This window comes from Choloepus didactylus, chromosome 4 (genome assembly GCF_015220235.1).
Source record: "Choloepus didactylus isolate mChoDid1 chromosome 4, mChoDid1.pri, whole genome shotgun sequence".
NCBI classification, from domain to species: Eukaryota; Metazoa; Chordata; class Mammalia; order Pilosa; family Megalonychidae; genus Choloepus; species Choloepus didactylus.
Window position 1 is genome coordinate 140,212,456 of NC_051310.1, and position 19,125 is coordinate 140,231,580.

Consider the following 19,125-nt stretch of genomic DNA (forward strand, 5'->3'; position numbering starts at 1 on the left):
AAAGGTACATACTATATGGTTCCATTTATAGGAAATTCTAGAAGAGGCAAAAGTAACTTTTAATTCAAAAAATCAGAACAGACAGGGATTGCCTTTCGAGGAATGGGGTGTGAAATTGGCTGGAAAGGCATATGAGGGATTTCCAGGTTTCCTAATGTTTTTTTTTTTTCCCTTTTTTAAAATTGTGAACTTTACCACATATATGTAACTGTGATAACTTTCAATGTACTATTTCACAAGTAGTTAGCAAAACTCAAAGACTGTCACGGGTCACAGTTCCACAACTTCAGCAATTTCCATTACTGTAAAATATGTCATACATACAGAAAGGTGTAATCTCTCAATACACAGCTCAACAAGCAGTCATATATGTAATTTCAAAAATTGCTACGGGTTACAGTTCCACAATTTCAGTTCTTTCCTTATTATGCAATACGAGGTGTATACAGAAAGGTAAAAACCTTCAAGGCACAATTCAACCAGCAGCTATAGAGCAAATCTCTCCATTGAATTTTCATGGCACCTGTCAAAGATCAATTGACCATAAATGGGGGATGGGGGTTATTTCTGGACTCTGAATTGGATTCCATTTATATAAATGTTTATCCTTATGCCAGCACCACACTGTCTTGATTACTGTACCTTTGTAGTAAGTTTTGAAATCAGGAAGTGTGAATCCTCCAACTTTGTTCCTCTTTTTCAAGATGTTGACCCTGATCTTTTTTTATGTGTAATTGTTTTCCTTTATTTTAAAACGGTTTCATTTTATAAACATTACACATATAAATACATACTTTTAATATGAAAATCTATAGAAAAATCCAAGTAATTAACATCTAAAGGAGGGACAATTGCTGCTCTTGATTTCTGATACTTACTGTTTAAATTCTTTTTAAATTCAGTTTTCAAGAAGACAAATCAAAAGCCATTAATTTTTCAGAGGGTTTTGTATTCACATAAATTCATTATTCAAATATATTTTTACTAAAGCAATAAGCCATTTGACTGGTTGCAAAGTCAAACTGAATAAGCTATGATATTGAGCAGAAGCAGAGCTTTCTTTAGCTCTACTTCCATCAACCTAGAATCAGCTTCTAACATTTCATATGTAAGAAATGCAGGGCACAACAGTGATTTTTAACCTTATATTATTAAATGCCGTATTATAGGGATGACAATGCACAGCATACCATATAGTTTGTATATAGACTCTTATTAAAAATACAATAAATACTAAAAATGATAATTAGAAATTTTACTCCTTCTAACTTCTTTTTTATCCCATTTGGAAAACAATACAACCTTTTCATTATTCTTGGCAACTGGACATCATATCTGAAGGAATAATTTAACAATTCTATGGAAAAAATATATAAACATCTAAAAGATCTGGTATTGTTTTATTTAATTCAGCTATAAGTTCAGTTATAAATCACAGCAAATATAACTTTAAAATAATATTATTCACCATAGAATTATCAAGTTAAAAAAGGTGAAATGTTGAGGCACAAAAACATTAAGTGACTTGCCCAGGGTCACATAAGGAATGAGAGGCAGAAAAAAGAACATTTTTTTCCTAACAAGTGTCTGGTTATGCCATGTCTCAAAATTAGCTCAATGCAACAGATACAGAAATAGATGCATTATTCAGAAATGTTTAACCTAGACTGCTGTTATTAATAAACCTAACTTTAAGAATTCATGTTTTATCATATATTGGAAATTTACAACTGAAACATGATCATTTCTTGAATTATTAGGTATGTAATGAGCTATTGTTTAAATTTGATTCAATTGCAAAAAACAAAATTAAGGCAATACAATTTTAAACAAATAAGTCATTGAAAGATGCTTATTAACATGCTTTTGAAAAATACTAATTATAGAACCCACAAAACCTAGAAGTTAGTGCTGTAGAAACGAACATTAAAATAAATTTATTAAATCATATTCTAGTTGACCTTATGCTTTTTATGAAAACATTCTAACAAAGCACTCATATTGTTTCTTGGTATTCTTTGGTGCTTATCAATCAAAGTTGGAACAGCATTCTTTATCTTTTCAGCTAATTTGTCTCCTGTGATCTTTGGATCTTATGGAATGGGGTCACCTAAATAAGTTTGTAACTTCACTGGAAAACCTCCATACATTGGAGTAAATGGTTAGTGGAATTTTTCATAAAGTCATCTAAATAACCTGTTCCTCCAAGTGATCTAAATCCTTGTTGAATATTTTGAGTAAACATAGGAATGATGGACACTTTTGCATCAATTGCAACCTGAGCAAAAACTTAACAATTACCCCATATCATGTTGTAGTTTCATCACTAATTAGGGCTTCTCATACTCCACCTGGTGAAATAGCTAGCAAGTGACAGCTCCTCAGAATTTCTACATATTTTTCTCCTGGTCCATGGAGAGCACAAAATATATCAAGTAATAAATTAAACCGGGGAATTTTAAAGACAAAGTAATCAGCTACGACTTGGCAAATACTGTCTTTATGGACAAAAATTTTAGCCATGTAGTAGTAAAAACCTATGGAATAGCTCCATGACAAAACATTATAAATGCTGGTCCTTCTGCTGGGATTTTTTCCAACCCATGAATTTCATAACCTTAGGGAGGGAGGGAACTCATCAGTAGCCCAGCGGCTAAGTGAAGTGAGATTTGCATGGCTGATTCTTTCCAGGCAATGTGTGGCCCTGATCTTTTAACTGGTTTCTTGGTGTATGGTTATTCAAATACCATCTTAAAAGACATCAAGTACACTCCATCCCTATTTTCTCCAATCTAACCATATGAATGCTATGAGAGACCTAGCTATATGCTTTGCTGAAATGAAAAATAGTGTGCCTATTTGATCTATGGAGTTAGCAATGCTCTGAAATAAGTGAAAAGGAGAGCAATTTGGCATACTTAATTCTTTGCCAAACCCGTCAGTATTTCGGTGATCATCAAATTATTTTTGTGCCTTCACAAATTATCCAATGATTCCTTCTAGAATTCTGCTGGGCTGTAGTGTCAAATGCAAGAGCAGATAGTTTCTAAAATCTACTGTATTCCTTTTATTGCAAACTAAGCTAATATCTGCCTCTTTCTGGTCTCTAACCATCTCCCAATCTGGATGATTTCTCAGTGATTACAAAGCAACTAGCATTGTCCCTTATATCCTTTGCATAGGTGAGGAGTTCACAGAATGGAGTCATCTTTTGCAAACACAGATTGTATGCCAGCTTAAGTTTGTGATTCTGGCTCCACAGCTGCTTGGAAGAAGCAGCAGTTAGCACAAGATACATTTAAATTTAGCACATATTCATTCTGCTAAAAAGAATGTTTACATTCAGAAACTGAATCATGTTCTTGAGCAAATGTTTCATAAAATGATGAAAATCTCTATGGCAGCATTCCCCCTGACCAACAACACCCTGCAGAGGATATTTTAATAACAGCTAGAAATTTGCTATGTCACTGATAGCAGAGAAAAGGCAACTCATACCTACCCCACCACTCCCCAGATTCAGCATCATGGAGATTAGTGTTTTTTCTCTTCACAGTACATAAGTTTGTTTGTGGATTATAACCCTCACAGCCATGCTACCATTTTAACCATTTGTTTTTCCAAAGTGATTAGGAAAATGCCAATGTGACATCTGTATAAAATGTCACTGAGCTCAATCAGGACACATAGCATTGACTTACATAGACTCAGGTGCAGCCAGAATTACAGGCAATATCATTTTTTTGTTTGTTTGTTTCATCAGGGATGTTTCACTTAAGTAAATTTCCATTTTACTGAAATTTAAACCTATAAGGACAACCACATTTTAGACCTTTTCTTGATGTCTTTTTTTATAAACTCATGTTTTTTAATACAGTTTTATTGAGATATATTCACATACCTTATAATCATCCACAGTGTACAATCAACTATTCACAGTACCATCAAATAGTTGTGCATTCATCACCAGAATCAACTTTTGAACATTTTTCTTACTCCAAATAAATAAATAAACAAAAATAAAAGAAACAAAGAACACCCAAAACATTCCATCCACCCCATCCTGCCCTATTTTCCATTTAGTTTTTGTCCCCATTTTTCTACTCATCTGTCCATACACTGGACAAATGGAATGTGAGCCCCAAGATTTTCACAATCACACAGTCACACCATGTAAACTTCATAGTTATGCAATCGTCTTTAAGAATCAAGGCTACTGGGTTGCAGTTCAACAATTTCAGGTATTTTCTTCTAGCTATTCCAATACACTAAAAAACTAAAAAGGGATATCTATATAGTGCATAAGAATGCCCTACGGAGTGAAGGGACTCGACTCCATTTGAAATCTATCAGCCACTGAAACTGTTTTGTTTCATTTCACTTTCCCCTTTTGGTCAAGAAGATTTTCTCAATCCCATGATGCTGTGTTCAGGCTCATTCCCAGGAGATGTGTCCCACGTTGCCAGGGAGATTTATACCCCTGGGAGTCATGTCCCACATGGGGGGAGGGCAGTGAGTTCATCTGCCGCACAGGTTTAGAGAGAGAGAGGGCCACATCTGGGCAACAGAAGTTCTCTGGAGGAGACAATTAGGCACAATTATAAGTAGGCTCAGCCTCTTCTTTGCAGCAACAAACTTCACAAGGGCATGCCCCAAGATCAAGCTCTCATCCTACCAAACTGCCAGTCCTCAATGTTTGCAAGAACACCAGTAATAACCAGGTGGGGCAGTCCAACATTTCCACATTCTTCCCCAGTTCCCCAGGGGTCCCTGCAAATATATCCTCATTCTCTGCCCAAATTACTTTGGGACGTATTGGAATTTCACACTAACCTGTAAAAACCTACCAGCTCTCATGTCCTATTCAAAAGTTCCGTGTAATTATGGTATTTGAATAAACTGACCATACAAGTTAAGTTTTTTAGTGTGCTACAGAAAATATAGATCCTGCACCAAATAAACATCTCTTCCCTTGGTCTCACACAGAAGTTGAAGTTTTAAAACACAGTCAGTATTGTCCTTTACCCTTTGGTCTGATTTGCCTTAGTCCTAACCAGATCTGCTTCATTCGTATCTCTAATTGAGGTCTTAACACTTTTTCAGCTTTTAACAGTTGCTGTATGAGGTAATACTGACATTCATAGGTGCCAAACTCTAGCTCTGAGTCTCAGGTGTCACACAGATGCCCAAAGTTCCAGAGACCAACCAGGTTATACACAAAGAGCTCAGCATCTCAGAATTTAGAGATAACCACTACAACTCAGGAATAGATGTGACTGCTATAAGAGCTTACAATCTAGGGACCATTACAATAAGCATTCCCATGATAAGCTGTGCTCTAAGATTCAATTTTAAGAGTTTACACATTATAGTTAGTCCGTATTACTGAGGCATTACAATGTTTGTCTTTTTGTTTCTGGTGTATTTCTCTCAAAATGCTGTCCTGAAGATCCATTCACCTAGTTGCCTATCTCACAGCTTCATTCCTTCTTGTAGACGCTCAATATTCTAAAGTAGGCACACACCACAGGTCACCATTCCATTCATCAGTCGATGTACCCCATAGGCCACCTCTATCCATTGCAAATTGTGAATACTGCTGCCATAAACACCAGTGTGCAAATATCCATTCGTGTCCCTGCTCTCAGATCTTCCAAGTATATACCCCATAATGAAGTTGCTGGACCTTATGGCACCCACACACTTAGCTTCTTGCGGAACCACCACATCGTCCTCCAGATAGGCTACTCCATTCTACTTTCCCACCAACAGTAAATGGGTATATCCCTCTTACCATGTTTTCTCCAGTACTTGTATCCCTCTGTTTATATTTTTCCCTCCAATAGAGATATATTCACATACCATACAATCATCCACAGTGTACAATCAGTTGTTCACAGTATCATCAAATAGTTGTGTTCAAGTGGAATCAGCACTTGAACATATTCATTACTTTAAAAAAATTTTTTTAAATAAAAAGATAAAAAAATTAAAATACCATAGAATTCAATATAATAATGGCAGACAACAATACCACTACCAAGAATCCCATACCCCTCCCTTATATCCCCCTCTCATAGACATTTAGCTTTGTTATATTGCCTTTGTTACATTTAATGGAAATGTATTACAATGTTACTGTTAACCATAGATTCCAGTTTGCTTTGATTATATTTTTCCCCAATACCATCCCTTTTTCAACACCTGCAAGGTTGACGTTCATTTGTTCTCCCACAATGTAACATTTTTATATTTGTACATTTAGTCACCATCAATGACCACTATGGGTTTCACTAAGTTATACAGTCCCTGTCTTTATCGTCTATCTTTCCTTATGGTATCATACTTGCCCCTAGCACTCCTCTTTCAGCTTTACTCATAGACATCTTTGTTCAGTGTACTTACAATATTGGGCTACCATCACACAGTATTGTGCTATCCATTTCTGGAGCTATACAATCAATCCTGTTGAACATTCTATACTCCTTCAGCATCAAATGCCTGATCTCTACCCTCTTTCTATCTGCTGACAAACTGTGTTCTCAGCTTTTGACTCTCAAAGTTTGCTCATCAATGTTAGTTCATATTAGTGAGACCATATAGTATTTGTCCTTTTGTTTTTGGCTAACTTTGCTCAACATATGTCCTCAAGGTTCATCCCTATTATTGTATGTTCCGTGACTTTGTTCTGTTTAACAGCTGTGTAATATTACATCATGTATATGTATCACAGTTTGTTTATCCACTCGTCCATTGATGGACATTTGGGCTGTTTCCACTCTTAGCAATCGTGAATAGTGCTGCTATAAACATTGGTTTCACAAATGTCCATTCAAGTCTTAGCTTTCAGTTCCTCTGAGTATATACCTAGTAATGGGATTTCTCGATCATAAGGCAATTCTATGCTTAGCTTCCTGAGGAACCGCCACACTGCCTTCCAGAGTGGCTGCACCATTCTACATTCCCACCAATGGTGAATAAGTGTTTCTCATTCTCCACATCCTCTCCAGCACTTGTGATTTTGTTTTTCGTTTGTTTGTTTGTTTTTATAATGGCCATTCTAGTAGGTGTGAGATGATATCTCATTGTGGTTTTGATTTGCAATTCCCTAATAGCCAGTGAAATTGAGCCTTTTTTCATGTTTTTAAGCCATTTGTATTTCCTCTTCAGAAAAGTGTCTATCCATTTTTAAATTGGGTTGTATGTCTTTCTGAGGTTGAGTCGTAGGATCTCTTTATATGTTCTGGATATTAAACCCTTATCTGATATGTGGTTTCCAAATATTGTCTCCCATTGCATAGGCTGCCTTTTTACTTTTCTGACAAAGCTCTTTGATGCATAAAAGTGCTTAATTTTGAGGAGATCCCATTTATCTATTTTTTTTTCTTTTATTGCTTGCGCTTTGGGAGTAATGTCTAGGAAACCACCTCCTATCACAAGATCTTTAGGCATTTTCTTCTAAAAGTCTCATGGTCTTAATATTAATGCTTAGGTCTTTGATCCATTTCGAGTTAATTTTTTAAAAGGTGTGAGGGGGTCCTCTTTCATTCTTTTGGATACAGATATCCGGTTGTCCAAACACTGTTTATTGAAGAGGCTGTTCTGTCCAAGTTGCTTTGGCTTGACTGCCTTATCAAACATCAATTGTCCATAGGTGAGGTCTATTTCTGAACACTCAATTTGATTCCATTGGCTGGTATATCTATCTTTATGCCAGTACCATGCTGTTTTGACCACTGTAGCTTTGTAGTATGCTTCAGAGTCAAGTAGTGTGAGACCTCCCACTTCGTTCCTCTTTCTCAAGATATTTTTGGCTATTTGGGGCACCCTGCCCTTCCAAATAAATTTGGTTATTTGTTTTTATATTTCTGCAAAGTAAGTTACTGGGTTTTAATTGGTATTGCATTGAATCTATGAATCAGTTTAGGTAGAATTGACATCTTAACTATATTTAGTCTTCCAATCCATGAACATGGTGTGTTCTTTATAAATTCATGTTTTGATGTCTTTAGAGTTAATGAACTGCTTAGAGTTATTTGGTGTACACTGGAATGTCTATTTAATGATTATTTTTAAAAAATAGAGTCTCCTTTGTCAGCTGCCCTTTTTTGGTTGTCAATGTACACACCTAATGCAGTGTTTTTATTAATGCAGCTACTTTCAATTTATTATGGGCTGGATAACCAAATCACCAAGTTTATTAGAATACTTTCTAAAGAAATTGTGTGTGTGTATGTGTTATAAGGAGTAAGAGATTTTCTTGTGTATAAAACACTGAACACGAACTGGTTAATCGTGTTTGATAGCTATTGTAGCCACTTAGAGACCTCCTTTGATTTATTCTTATTTCTTCAGCTACATTCAGGTACTGCATACAACAACTCACCTACCTAGCTCAGTTCTTGAATAGACCATGTCTCCAAATAAACATTCTTGCTACTTTTGATGAGAGATCAGAACCTTAATGCTCAGAAGACTGTGGAGTACAGAGGAGACTTAGACATCTCAAGACCCAAGTTCTTGATCAGCTTTCACCTTTAGATAAAGATGTCAGGCCAGTCACTTCCTGCATCTTAAACGAGATGAGGCTCTTCATTGCTGCCTGCTTCCTGCCGGGGCTGTAAAGAAACAGCCTGCAGTCCCTCACAAACTTATCAGGTAAAGCTCCCATCACTTCTTGGTGTGGAGGAAAAGAAAAAGAAAATCTCTACACTTGCATTTCTACTAAACTAGATATTAAATAGGCAAACACCACCCTTTTTAGTCTGAATTGCTTGACTCAAAGTTCAGCCAGAATATGTGAATTTAGGGGAATTTCAGTCCAGTGTTGATGCCTTCCTTCCAAGCAATTCTGCTGCTAGTATTTGAGGAGCAGGATAAATACCTGATTTGTAGCAGAAGGAATCCCATTCCAGTTTGTCAAGACAGTCCTCTCTGAGGCTTCTATGCAGTAAACACTTGTTTCAAATCCCAATTAACACAATCTATTTTAATAGCACTTTAAATATAAAACTTGACAACGTGATTCTAAAATCAACTTGGAAAAGTGGGTGACCATAAAGAATATTCTACAAAGAACACTGGGAGAAAAGGAGAGTAATTTGATTGCTCACGGCAATCATTTCTTGTGGAAACTATCAAAAGCTATATACGCCCAAGCTTTGAACTAGTAATCTCCTCCTGTAAATTTTTTTCAAAGAATAGACAGTCCCATATGCAGAAAGGTGTACACTGTATCATTATTTCGTAACAGATGAAATTGGAAACAATAAGGAAACCAGTTAATGGTTAAGTAAATATTATATCAAGTTGGTAAAATATTGAGACCATTAATATAAGATAGGGAAACCAGATAACAACATGGGAAAATATTACAATGCATTATTTTTTTGCCATTCTGAAAAATAAGCTTAATAAATGAAATAAATAATATTGTCTGTTAAGGCAATTGCAAAGGGTTTGGTGGAAAGAGTAATGGTGTACTGAAGAAGGGGTTTGTTGACTTGGCTTTGAGCCTAAGATAGTAGGAAGAGTATCAGGAAACCATTAGGTTTTTTCTTTATGGGACTGCTGTTTGTTTCTTGTTGCAGCTTCAGTTTTTTTTTTTTAATTGAATAATGCATTCTGTTTTTAATGTAATCTTATTGAGAGATATTCACACATCATACAATCCATCCAAGGTATACAATCAGTGGTTCACAGTATCATCACATATTTGTGTAGTCATCACCATGATCATTTTTAGAACATTTGCATTACTCCAGGAAAAGAAATAAAATGAAAAAAAGAAGACCCCAAAAATCCCACACCACTTACCCCTCCCTCTTATTGATCACTAGTATTGCACTCTACCCAATTTTAAGACTTACAATAGAGGGAGGTTAACTAAGACAATGCAGTATTGTCAGAGATGATATATAGATCAGTGGAACAGAACAAAACATCCAGAAGTAGATCCATACAAACATGGGCAACTGACTTTTTTTTTTGCTACATAGTTATACAATCAATATCAAAGATCAAGGCTACTGGATTACACGAACAATGCACTCTTAAGCAGCAAATGGGTCACAGCTTCAATTCTGAATTGATGCCTGGACTGCCAGCAACATCCACTGTTCCAGACTAGGCCAAAAGAGGGCAGCCAGCCTGCACTTTTACTAGTGCTGTGATCCAAGTTGGCCCCAATTTGGTCAGAGGGCAGTTTCTTCGATTTCTGTTTTTCTTTTCCTTCTTCAAAGGAGGGTCCTGTCTGTTGGCTCCCAGAGCTGTATTCCACATCTCAGATCATCCAGGGAGGCGTAGTACCTGAGTCGATGTTGCCAACCTCTGGTGTATCCTGATGGCCAATGAATGTCAGAGCTGTCTTGTCTCTATCCCCGTCAAGCTCTGGGGCTGGCAGCAAGTCCAAGTATGAGAGCTGCTATGAGTTGGAGGCTACTCAGCTGCTTTCCCCTTTCCAGCTTCCAGGTGCTGCAGAGCCCTCTTCTGGGTCTGGTACTGCCTGAGGTTCCACGACAGACTGAACCTCCTGCCAGCTGTACTCCACCTCATGGATCTAAGCTGCCATCTCTTTGACCACCCCATCCTCCTTTTCCTTATAGGAACCCAAACCTCTCACCATGGATTTCTTGAATAATGCATAATCCTGGAGGGAGAGTAGAAGCTTCTCTTTCATCTAGACCTCAGCCTTGTTCTACTAGAATCTGTTGGTTTCTTGTGCCAAATGCTCCAGCAGCCCTCCATACAGCACAGTCAAGTTTTACAATGCTTTAATTTTTAAAAGCTGATAAAGTTTTGTGTTATATTCCATTAATGTTCAAATATTTAATGCATGGAAAGACCAAAAGGGAACAAGGAAAATAAAGTTGGTATTAAGGGGATCTTCCTGAAATTGTACTTAATGTTGTAATGTTTTTATTATATTTTTTACAGTATTGACTAAGTTTTATTTTAGTCATAAACTGGTATACTTGTGGCTAGCCATGGTCAGTACGTAAGTTCCTGCAAAAATGACTGTATAATCATACCATCTATTTTTCACTTCCTTCAAATCCTAAAATTAGACACAAAGTAAAGCAAAGCTGAAGCCCCTTACACGTCATGTGGAATGAATTTTTGAGGCAGAGGGATAGGAAAAGGAGTTAGAACTCAGATGACCGATTCCAGTTATTAACTGTTTTGAGTCCTGTGGTATGCCACTGAACATTGAAATAAGACACTCAAACCCTAAAGAGAGTAAGCAGTCTCTTAAGTTTGAAGACATAAAAAGCCATGTAAAAGTTGAAAACAATATGTCACTAAGGCCATTAATAAGGAGGTAGACAACTAAATAAAAAATGAGAGACTCTCCATTTGTAGGCTTCTCCTACATTTAAGGAGCCAGGGAATCATGAACAGAACATATTGAACCTACCTAGAATGAAATGGGAAGTGACTGAGGCTGTGTCGAGAGGCAGACAGTGCTGTCCATAATGCCCCCCATCTAGTACCTTCAGGCAGCAGCGGAGCAGACCTGCATTTCATAGCACAGACATAAACAGGAAACTGTGATATTAAACTTGAAGGGGATGGAGTTACCTAAAATTCTTGCTAAAACATGGACAAAGCCAACAAGTTATTTTGTTTTAACCGTAAGTATTTATTGATGGATCAAAGAATACAATTTTAATGGAACAGTAAGGCACAACCGTGGATTAAAACAGTTTGCTATACAGCCAAAAGGGGGAAAAAGCCATAATCTTAGGAACTTTAAATATGCAGGTCAAGGAGCCTCTGAAGTACCTCTCTAACAGATCAGTATCAGACAATTCTTCTCTTTTATATAATTCCTATATTATATCACATGATCACTAAGACTGATACTTCATAAAGAATTCATCATTCATTTATACTTGAGTTGTCTAGCCTGGCCTCTCCGCTGTTCCCTACCTCTTCCCTATCCCTTTGTAGAGGTATTCTGTAGTAATTCCCTTCCTAAAAAATTGTGGGCACATCTTGGATAACCTTCCATAGCAAGGAAGCAATTGAGGAAGCAAGCAAAGAAGCAAGCAACAAGTCAGAGAAAGTCAGCCAAGGCCAGATATATGAATGAATAGACTCTCACGGAGACATTAGGATGAAGTCTAAACTTAGCTGACTTTGGCAGAGAAATTGCTCTGTCATGCTCAAAGGCCTATAATGCCACTCAGGTTGTGCCACCAATGGCAGACCCCTTGTTCTAAGGGATTAGGAGGGGTCTACACAAGGAGCTAGGAAGCCAATGTAACCAGGTAGCTAATGTTATAATACATTCAATGCTGTGGACCTGTATTAGGCGCTGACTACGGCTTCCAGCATAATCATTTTCTAAGGGTAAAATTCATAGAGAATTTTGTGCAAAACTTGAAGACACCAAGGACAATCTTTAAATCTCTTGGACTGGGATAGGTTAGGCACTTCTGTAACACTAATCTTTCTACTTGGAAAAGTGAAGTGAAAAACATTCCAGTGCACATAACACTGAGGCATAAACCATGCTGCAGAGGTGTGACTACAGGAGGCTTTGCAGGTTGCCCAGCCTCCTTGTTGAAAAAGCCATGAGAAAGTCTTCAAGCATACTGTTAGAGCAGCCATCCTGGTGGTGAAGGTGCCCCCAAACTAAGCAAATCTCTAGGCATTTGGCCATTTTCTGAAGCACCAGCACTGCACTAAGAAGAGTAGCCATGGAGGAACGTATGTTGAGAATCAGAGGCCAGAGGTAGGGTGACCTGGGCAAGCCACTAAAACACTTGGCTCCACACCCTCAGGGCCACCATCTTTCAAGAACATCTCCGTCTAGCAGCCCTTAGATGATAGAGCAGAGTGCAGGGGACCAAGAGACAGTCACATTCTTCTGAGAGAAGCGCTGGTTACCGAAAAGCTCCTGGAAAGGCAACATCCCAGAGCCCCATCTAAGCGTGAAGGTAGATAAAAACTGCCAGACCACTGAACTATCCTGCCAAGTCAGAAATACATTTAATAGGCATAGCTTGGGGTACCAGTAGAGCAGAGGGGGATTTTGAGGCTTAATAGAAAGAAAGAGATCGAAAGACAAAGTGATTGGCATGCTGGTGACAGAGAAATAGGAAGCAAAGGACATATTAAAAAGGTTGAAGAAGCATGCTGAAGCCTGGCTGGAGGGAAGGCAGCATGGCTACAGTCTCCATCCAGTGAAAGAGCTTGGCTGGCTGGTTCTTGGCATGATTCTCTCTCTCACTTTCTCACACTGAATGGGTGTGTGGCATTCAGTAGCAGGACAGGAGAAGATAATATTGATAAACGGAGAACCAGTGAATGGATACTGAAAAGAAATAGACTGAGTGTACCATTCTGTAATGCCCTGTTTACACCAAAGGCAGGTTTGTGTTGACAGAACATATCTGGGGTTGTCATGCAACAGCAGTAGTACTTTGGGAGAAGGGGGACACTGGGATGGAGGTGGGGCTGGTGGACAGGACTCTCAAGTTCCAGTTCTTAAATACTAGAAAGCAAGGAAGAGTTTGGTCTCAGTCCTTCAGTGAAGAAATCGGATGCTCATTTTCTGTTCTACGTCCACCTTCTCCAAAACCTGGGGAAAAAATCCGATTACATTTATGAAGGTCACAACAGGAGATATTGTCCCCCGTACTTATCTGCATAATGTTTTTTTCACCCTCCCTCCTGTGCAGCAGAATTTAACCTTTCCACACAAAAAGGTGACTGCCTGACCTTAACAAATTCTGTGAAAGATATGGCGCTGTCCCCATCCTGATCGGCCTCCTGGATGGTCCTGTCTGCAATGCTGCCCAGCTGCTCATCAGAGATGTTCACTCCAACCATCATGCGTAGCACCTGCAGGACCAAGAGTCAGGAATTACAGGGGACTTGGGGCCAGGGGAACTGTTCCCCCTCTCCTGCCCCTTCTTTGATGTCCTCAAATATAAAAGCCAGAAAGCTGAAAACCTTATCTTCTCATCTAGGCCATTTCAGACAATGGTATGAGGCAAAATCTCTGGTGAGGGCACTGGATAACAAGGCGAAGCTTCATAAGGGGTGAGCCCTTTGCAGTTTGCCCTTTCTCATTCTTCCGGCCCAGAATGCAAATATGATGCCTAGTGGTGCAGCAGGCATCCTGGGACTGTGAGGTGAAATCATCTGCTATGGATGCCAGAACAAGAATATAAAAGAAGCCTGGTTCCAGACATTATGTGGATATTTTATCAGCTCTGGACAATCTATTCCCACACTTCTTGTTGCATGAGACAAACTAGTTCCCTTAATTGTTTGTCACTTTGGGAGGGTTTTCTTGAATCCTATCTGAATATAGTCCTCTCCAATGCACTGCATTAAGCTAGCATTTCCTAAAGTATGGCCCAAGGAACAGAGAAGTTCTTGAAGCACTAATACTAAATACCCTTTTTAGAAAAATAACAAGCAGAGTTAAAGGGCTGTGAGAATTACAGTAAAGACAATTTAACACTGTTTCACCAAATGTTTCCCAAACTTAACTGAGAAACCTTCCTTCCAACCCTGTTAATATCTTTGGGGTGCGAACATGCTTTGGGAATTGCTACCTTAAACAAAAACAGCGATTGTAATGATTCTGAGATAATATGAAAAAGGTGAGTTAAGTTTGGGGGACAGCAGGCTTATCTGATGTCTCACATTGCTACAGTCAGCTGAAAAGTCAGCTTTTCCATAAGAAGGAAAGGCCCTCTGGCCTAACTGCTGAAAGGTTCTCCTTTCTCCCACTCCTTTACATCCTTCTCCAAGCTCAAGAAAGAGACTTTTTTAAAATGAAGTTACAGGGATTTTTGAAAAGAAAAGAAAAAAAAAACAAAAAACAAAAAAACAAAATACCAGCTGAAATACTGAGTTTGGTCAACACTGGATTTTTTTTCCCCACAAACCAATTCTTGAAAATTAGAGGCTGTTTTTTTAAAAGGTACAAATGTACACAAATTGAGGACTTAAGAAAGCAAGCCAAGCAAACCATTTTGCCATCTACCTGATTGTCTATGACAATCCATCCTTAATTAGCAGCTTTATCAGACCTCAGTCCAATTATTTTCTAAACTGTTTTATTTTTAGATGTATAGACTCGGATTGTGCATTGTGCATGTAGGAAGTTGGGGGTGCATGGTGTCTTCCACACTGACCCAGCTGGAAGATGTCCCAGTAGGAAGTTCATTTGCTACCAGGGCTTTTATTATTATTTTTTAATGTTTGGTTAGGGTTTTCCTATATATTCTTTATCAGTTTAAGAAAGCTTCCTTCTACTTCTAGTCTTTAAGATTTTTATTTTAATCATGAACGGATGACACATTTTATCAAATGCTTTTTTCCTATGGAAAAGGCCATTTAATTGTTCTTTAATCACTAATGTGGTGAAATACATTGATTTTTTAATGTTAAACCAACTTTGAATTCCCAGTATAAACCCACCTTGGTTATAATAAAGTATCTTTTTCAAAAATTGCTGGATTTGGTGTATTAATTTTCATTTAGGATTACTATATCTACACAAATGAGAAAGGGCGGGCTGTAGTTTTCTTTTCTTGTACTATCTTTAACAGGTTTTCATGTCAAAGTTATGGTAACCTCATAAAATGAACTGGGGAGCATAGCAACTGTTCTTATTGAAGTATAATCCATATATGATAAATTGTACATATTTAAAATGTACAAACTAATCAATTTCGACATGTACATATCTGTGAAACCGTTTTCACAATCAAGATAATGAACAAATACACCACTCCCCAAAGTTCAATTAGAACTTTTTCTAAGAATCACTGAATAGCTAAGAACTTCAATTACTAAATGTTTAGAAATGGCAGTGCCTAGAAAGGTAAACTTTGTTCTTTCACTTTGGTAAAAATGTTCATTTCTTCTTCTTGCTAGGATAAAATAACTAGCTGTGTGACACATTAACAGACCACAAGAATATTTGTCCTAAAGTCATTCCAGGTCCCAGGAATACTCTAATGGTACTGCCTGGCACTCTGGCCATATGGTCTCCAATCCACTCCCTGCCACAGGCTTCCTTTATCCAAATAATAGAAAATAAACCAACCCTCCTCTCAAAAAATTCTTTCTGGCAGCCAGATCCGAGCCAGAGAATGAAAACAAGGCAACTACAGAAATGACTGCCTCTACTTTTTCTCTCCGGAGTTCAGAGGCCCACACATAGCAAATGTCAATAAAGCAAACTCATCTCACTGAAGAAAGACATTTCCAATTAAACAGCAAGAGACACTAAAACAATGACCTGCAGACTGTTTTGGTTTTTGTTCAGGTATAGAAATAAAAGAATACTTTGGGTTGTCCTTAATCTTCAACTTGGAAGACTTCTCAAGAAACAGAACGAGTTCAGAGTTACTTCAGAATGAGTGGAAACCACTTTACTTTTAGGTATATCTTGAAATTGGAAAAACTCCCCATGGAAATTCCTGAATGTGCTAACCTCCTGGGTCTTCCAGGCTTTTAAATAAGGAAGGAAGGAAGGGAGGGAGGGAGGAAGGAAAGGAAGAAAGGAAGGAAGGAAGGAAGGAAGGAAGGAAGGAAGGAAGGAAGGAAGGAAGGAAGGAAGGAAGGAGATAGGAAGAATCTTTTTCAAAACTTCTAAAAGGGGAAAGAAGTGGGAGGAAAAGAAGGGTGAGGTTAATAAGACGAAACTGCTATTAGGAGACCAGGGAATTGTTCACTAGGAGCAACAAAGGTTGGTGAGCAGTGAGCTCAGTGTACACCAGCACTGCAGCAGTTTCTTGACCCTTATGTGAAGCTCAATGATAGAATGCATAGCAGCTTTACCTAAGTTTCATAAGAATTACCTGGTTGACAACAAGCTGATTTGGCAATAACTGAACTTTCATCTAAACCATCTTGCATATTTCAGTGGACATTCAGCAACCAAAAGACATTTAGTTAGCCTTGAAATCACAGAGACAAGTGTTTGTGAGAACTCAATGAGTCACTTCAAGTTTCTCCTTGTCATCTGCCTGCCTTATATCTAGGACAGGACTCTGTACACAGTAGGTATTAAATGCTTAGTGAAGGAAAGGACAATTCCTGTCCACAAGAATAAGCAGGCAAGGCCCAAATATAAGTTATTCACATGTATGTAAGCTCTCCCACATACCTGTAACAGCTCATCACGGGAGATCTTGTCATCTTTATCCAAATCATATAGTCGAAAAGCAACTAGTAGGGAAAAACAGCAAGTTAGTGGAAATTCAGTAATGTTTTGCTCATTTTCAAGGAACTATACATGTAAAGGAAACTAGACAGAAAACTAACAGCTAATTAATAGATTTTCCAAGAGTGACTGCCATTACTTTTAGGGGTTTTAAAGACATTTTACCATTTACAAGATTGAGATACATCTCATAATTGATGACATCTTAGATTTGATAAAATACGGTCACTCTTCCAATGAAACAGAAAACTTCATGAGAAGACAAAGATGCCTGTCCTTTCTCTTGCCCTAGCATGTTAAAACAAAATAAAACAACCCCCTCCCCACAAAACCCTTAAGTGGTTCTGTAGGTTAGGTCACCTCACACAACCCATCAATTCCACATATACTACTCAGGGAACCAACAACAGGAGCCATACAGATCGTGCCAGCTGGCTACAAAGTTTTGCTCTAGGTATACAGCGCCTTTGGTAAATTCAAGCTGACTTTTAAGCACTTTTCTACCACTTGGGAATGCTAAAGGTAGAGAACTTCAGTTTCAAATAAAACATCAAGAATGTGATGGTCTTTTGGCCTTACCATGTTTCTCTCTGAAACAACAAATAAGCCTTCTAGAAACTGGGATATGTGGGAACTTTGCTGGTGTCCAGAAAAAAGAGAGAATTCCGAAGAATATACATAGTTTAGGCAGTGCTGCATGGCTGAAGGGCTAACAATGAATAGTGTGAGAACACAGGATGATTTTATAGATGCTGTCTTCACACTGAAGTGACTGAACGCTTTGTATTTTATAGCTGAAGTTAGTGTGATTCTGAGGCTTTGAATCACTTTGAGTATGCTACTCAGTTCTTGGTTCTTTGGGAATAGGATAGGGCCTAAAACCCACAGCCCTAGAGTTATTACAATGCAGAGATTTTCTTCCTGTCCTCTAGGAACTCACTATCTAGTAGAGGAGAGAAATTCAAACTACTCACTTTAACACATTCTTAGTGCTATAATATACATCCAAAATGTGTATGGCCTATATAACCTTTTGGTGGAGATGGGGAAAATGTCAGAGGGGAAGTAATATTTGAATAGAAATCTGAAGAGGTGGGGATTCCAGGGAGAACTATTACTGTATCCAAAGGCATGAGAATATGGGTGAATTTCTGAAAGTTTAAATATCTCCCCACCCTCAAAAATAAAAGGGTGTATCCACTGAAAGCTTAAATAAAAATTTTAGAAAAATCTAATTTAGTCTTTGTAAGGTACATATCAGAATTCTGGAGGGCGGGGAGGGCGGTAGCTGGGAAAGACTTTCTGATATTTGTCTCTTCTCTTTAATTTGATAACTTCTTTCCAAAATTTGAGAATTTATATGTGTAGGGGGTTTGGATTCCAAGGAAAAAGAGACAAGGATCATTAGTGTTCCTAAAGAAACATGTGTTTAATATACTCCCAAAATAAACTACACATATGCCACACACACACACATACACACACACACACACACACTATACTTCTGCATTTACTGTTAGGTTTCTAAAATATCACAAATGTGTTACCTGCTAAGCAATCTTTAGGATGATCATGGGTTGGAAATTTGTTTGCTATATAACCCGTAAGTATCTGTTTCTGAAATTTTTGATCAGGATAAGTGGAATAAACACTTATACCCCTTGCAGCTAAAGTATTTACAGATTAGCTGAACTGCTAATCCTTGAAACTGAATGGAGAGATAACCAGAAAGATCACTCTTCAGAAACTTCTGAGGAAACTTTGTAGCCATAGTAGTTACTTACCTGACTGAGACATTCCTGTCAATTGTCTCTGGCCCTGAACCAGAAGAAACATTTTCTCCCAAGATAATGGTCAAATGCAGAAATGACTGAGGTCATTAGAGCACTTTAACAAAGTCTTCCATCTCCATCTTTTCCTCTCTGTTT

At 38.0% G+C, this 19,125-nt stretch overlaps 1 protein-coding gene and 2 pseudogenes across 1 annotated transcript in view; all 3 read right to left on the reverse strand.

Annotated features, from left to right (window-relative positions):
* Nucleotides 1-1,952: 1,952 nt before the first annotated feature.
* LOC119532816 lies at nucleotides 1,953-8,671 on the reverse strand (annotated as a pseudogene).
* Nucleotides 8,672-10,033: 1,362 nt separating this feature from the next.
* LOC119532817 lies at nucleotides 10,034-10,762 on the reverse strand (annotated as a pseudogene).
* Nucleotides 10,763-11,620: 858 nt separating this feature from the next.
* The window catches only part of CHP1 (calcineurin like EF-hand protein 1), a 51,001-nt gene continuing 43,496 nt past the window's right edge, over nucleotides 11,621-19,125 (reverse strand). The window contains exons 5-7 of the mRNA XM_037834277.1: nucleotides 17,141-17,202; nucleotides 13,729-13,851; nucleotides 11,621-13,588 (exon numbers count right to left, since the gene is read on the reverse strand). Coding sequence (XP_037690205.1) covers nucleotides 13,535-13,588; nucleotides 13,729-13,851; nucleotides 17,141-17,202 — 239 coding nt within the window. The 3' untranslated portion in view covers nucleotides 11,621-13,534. The remainder of the gene's footprint in view (nucleotides 13,589-13,728; nucleotides 13,852-17,140; nucleotides 17,203-19,125) is intronic.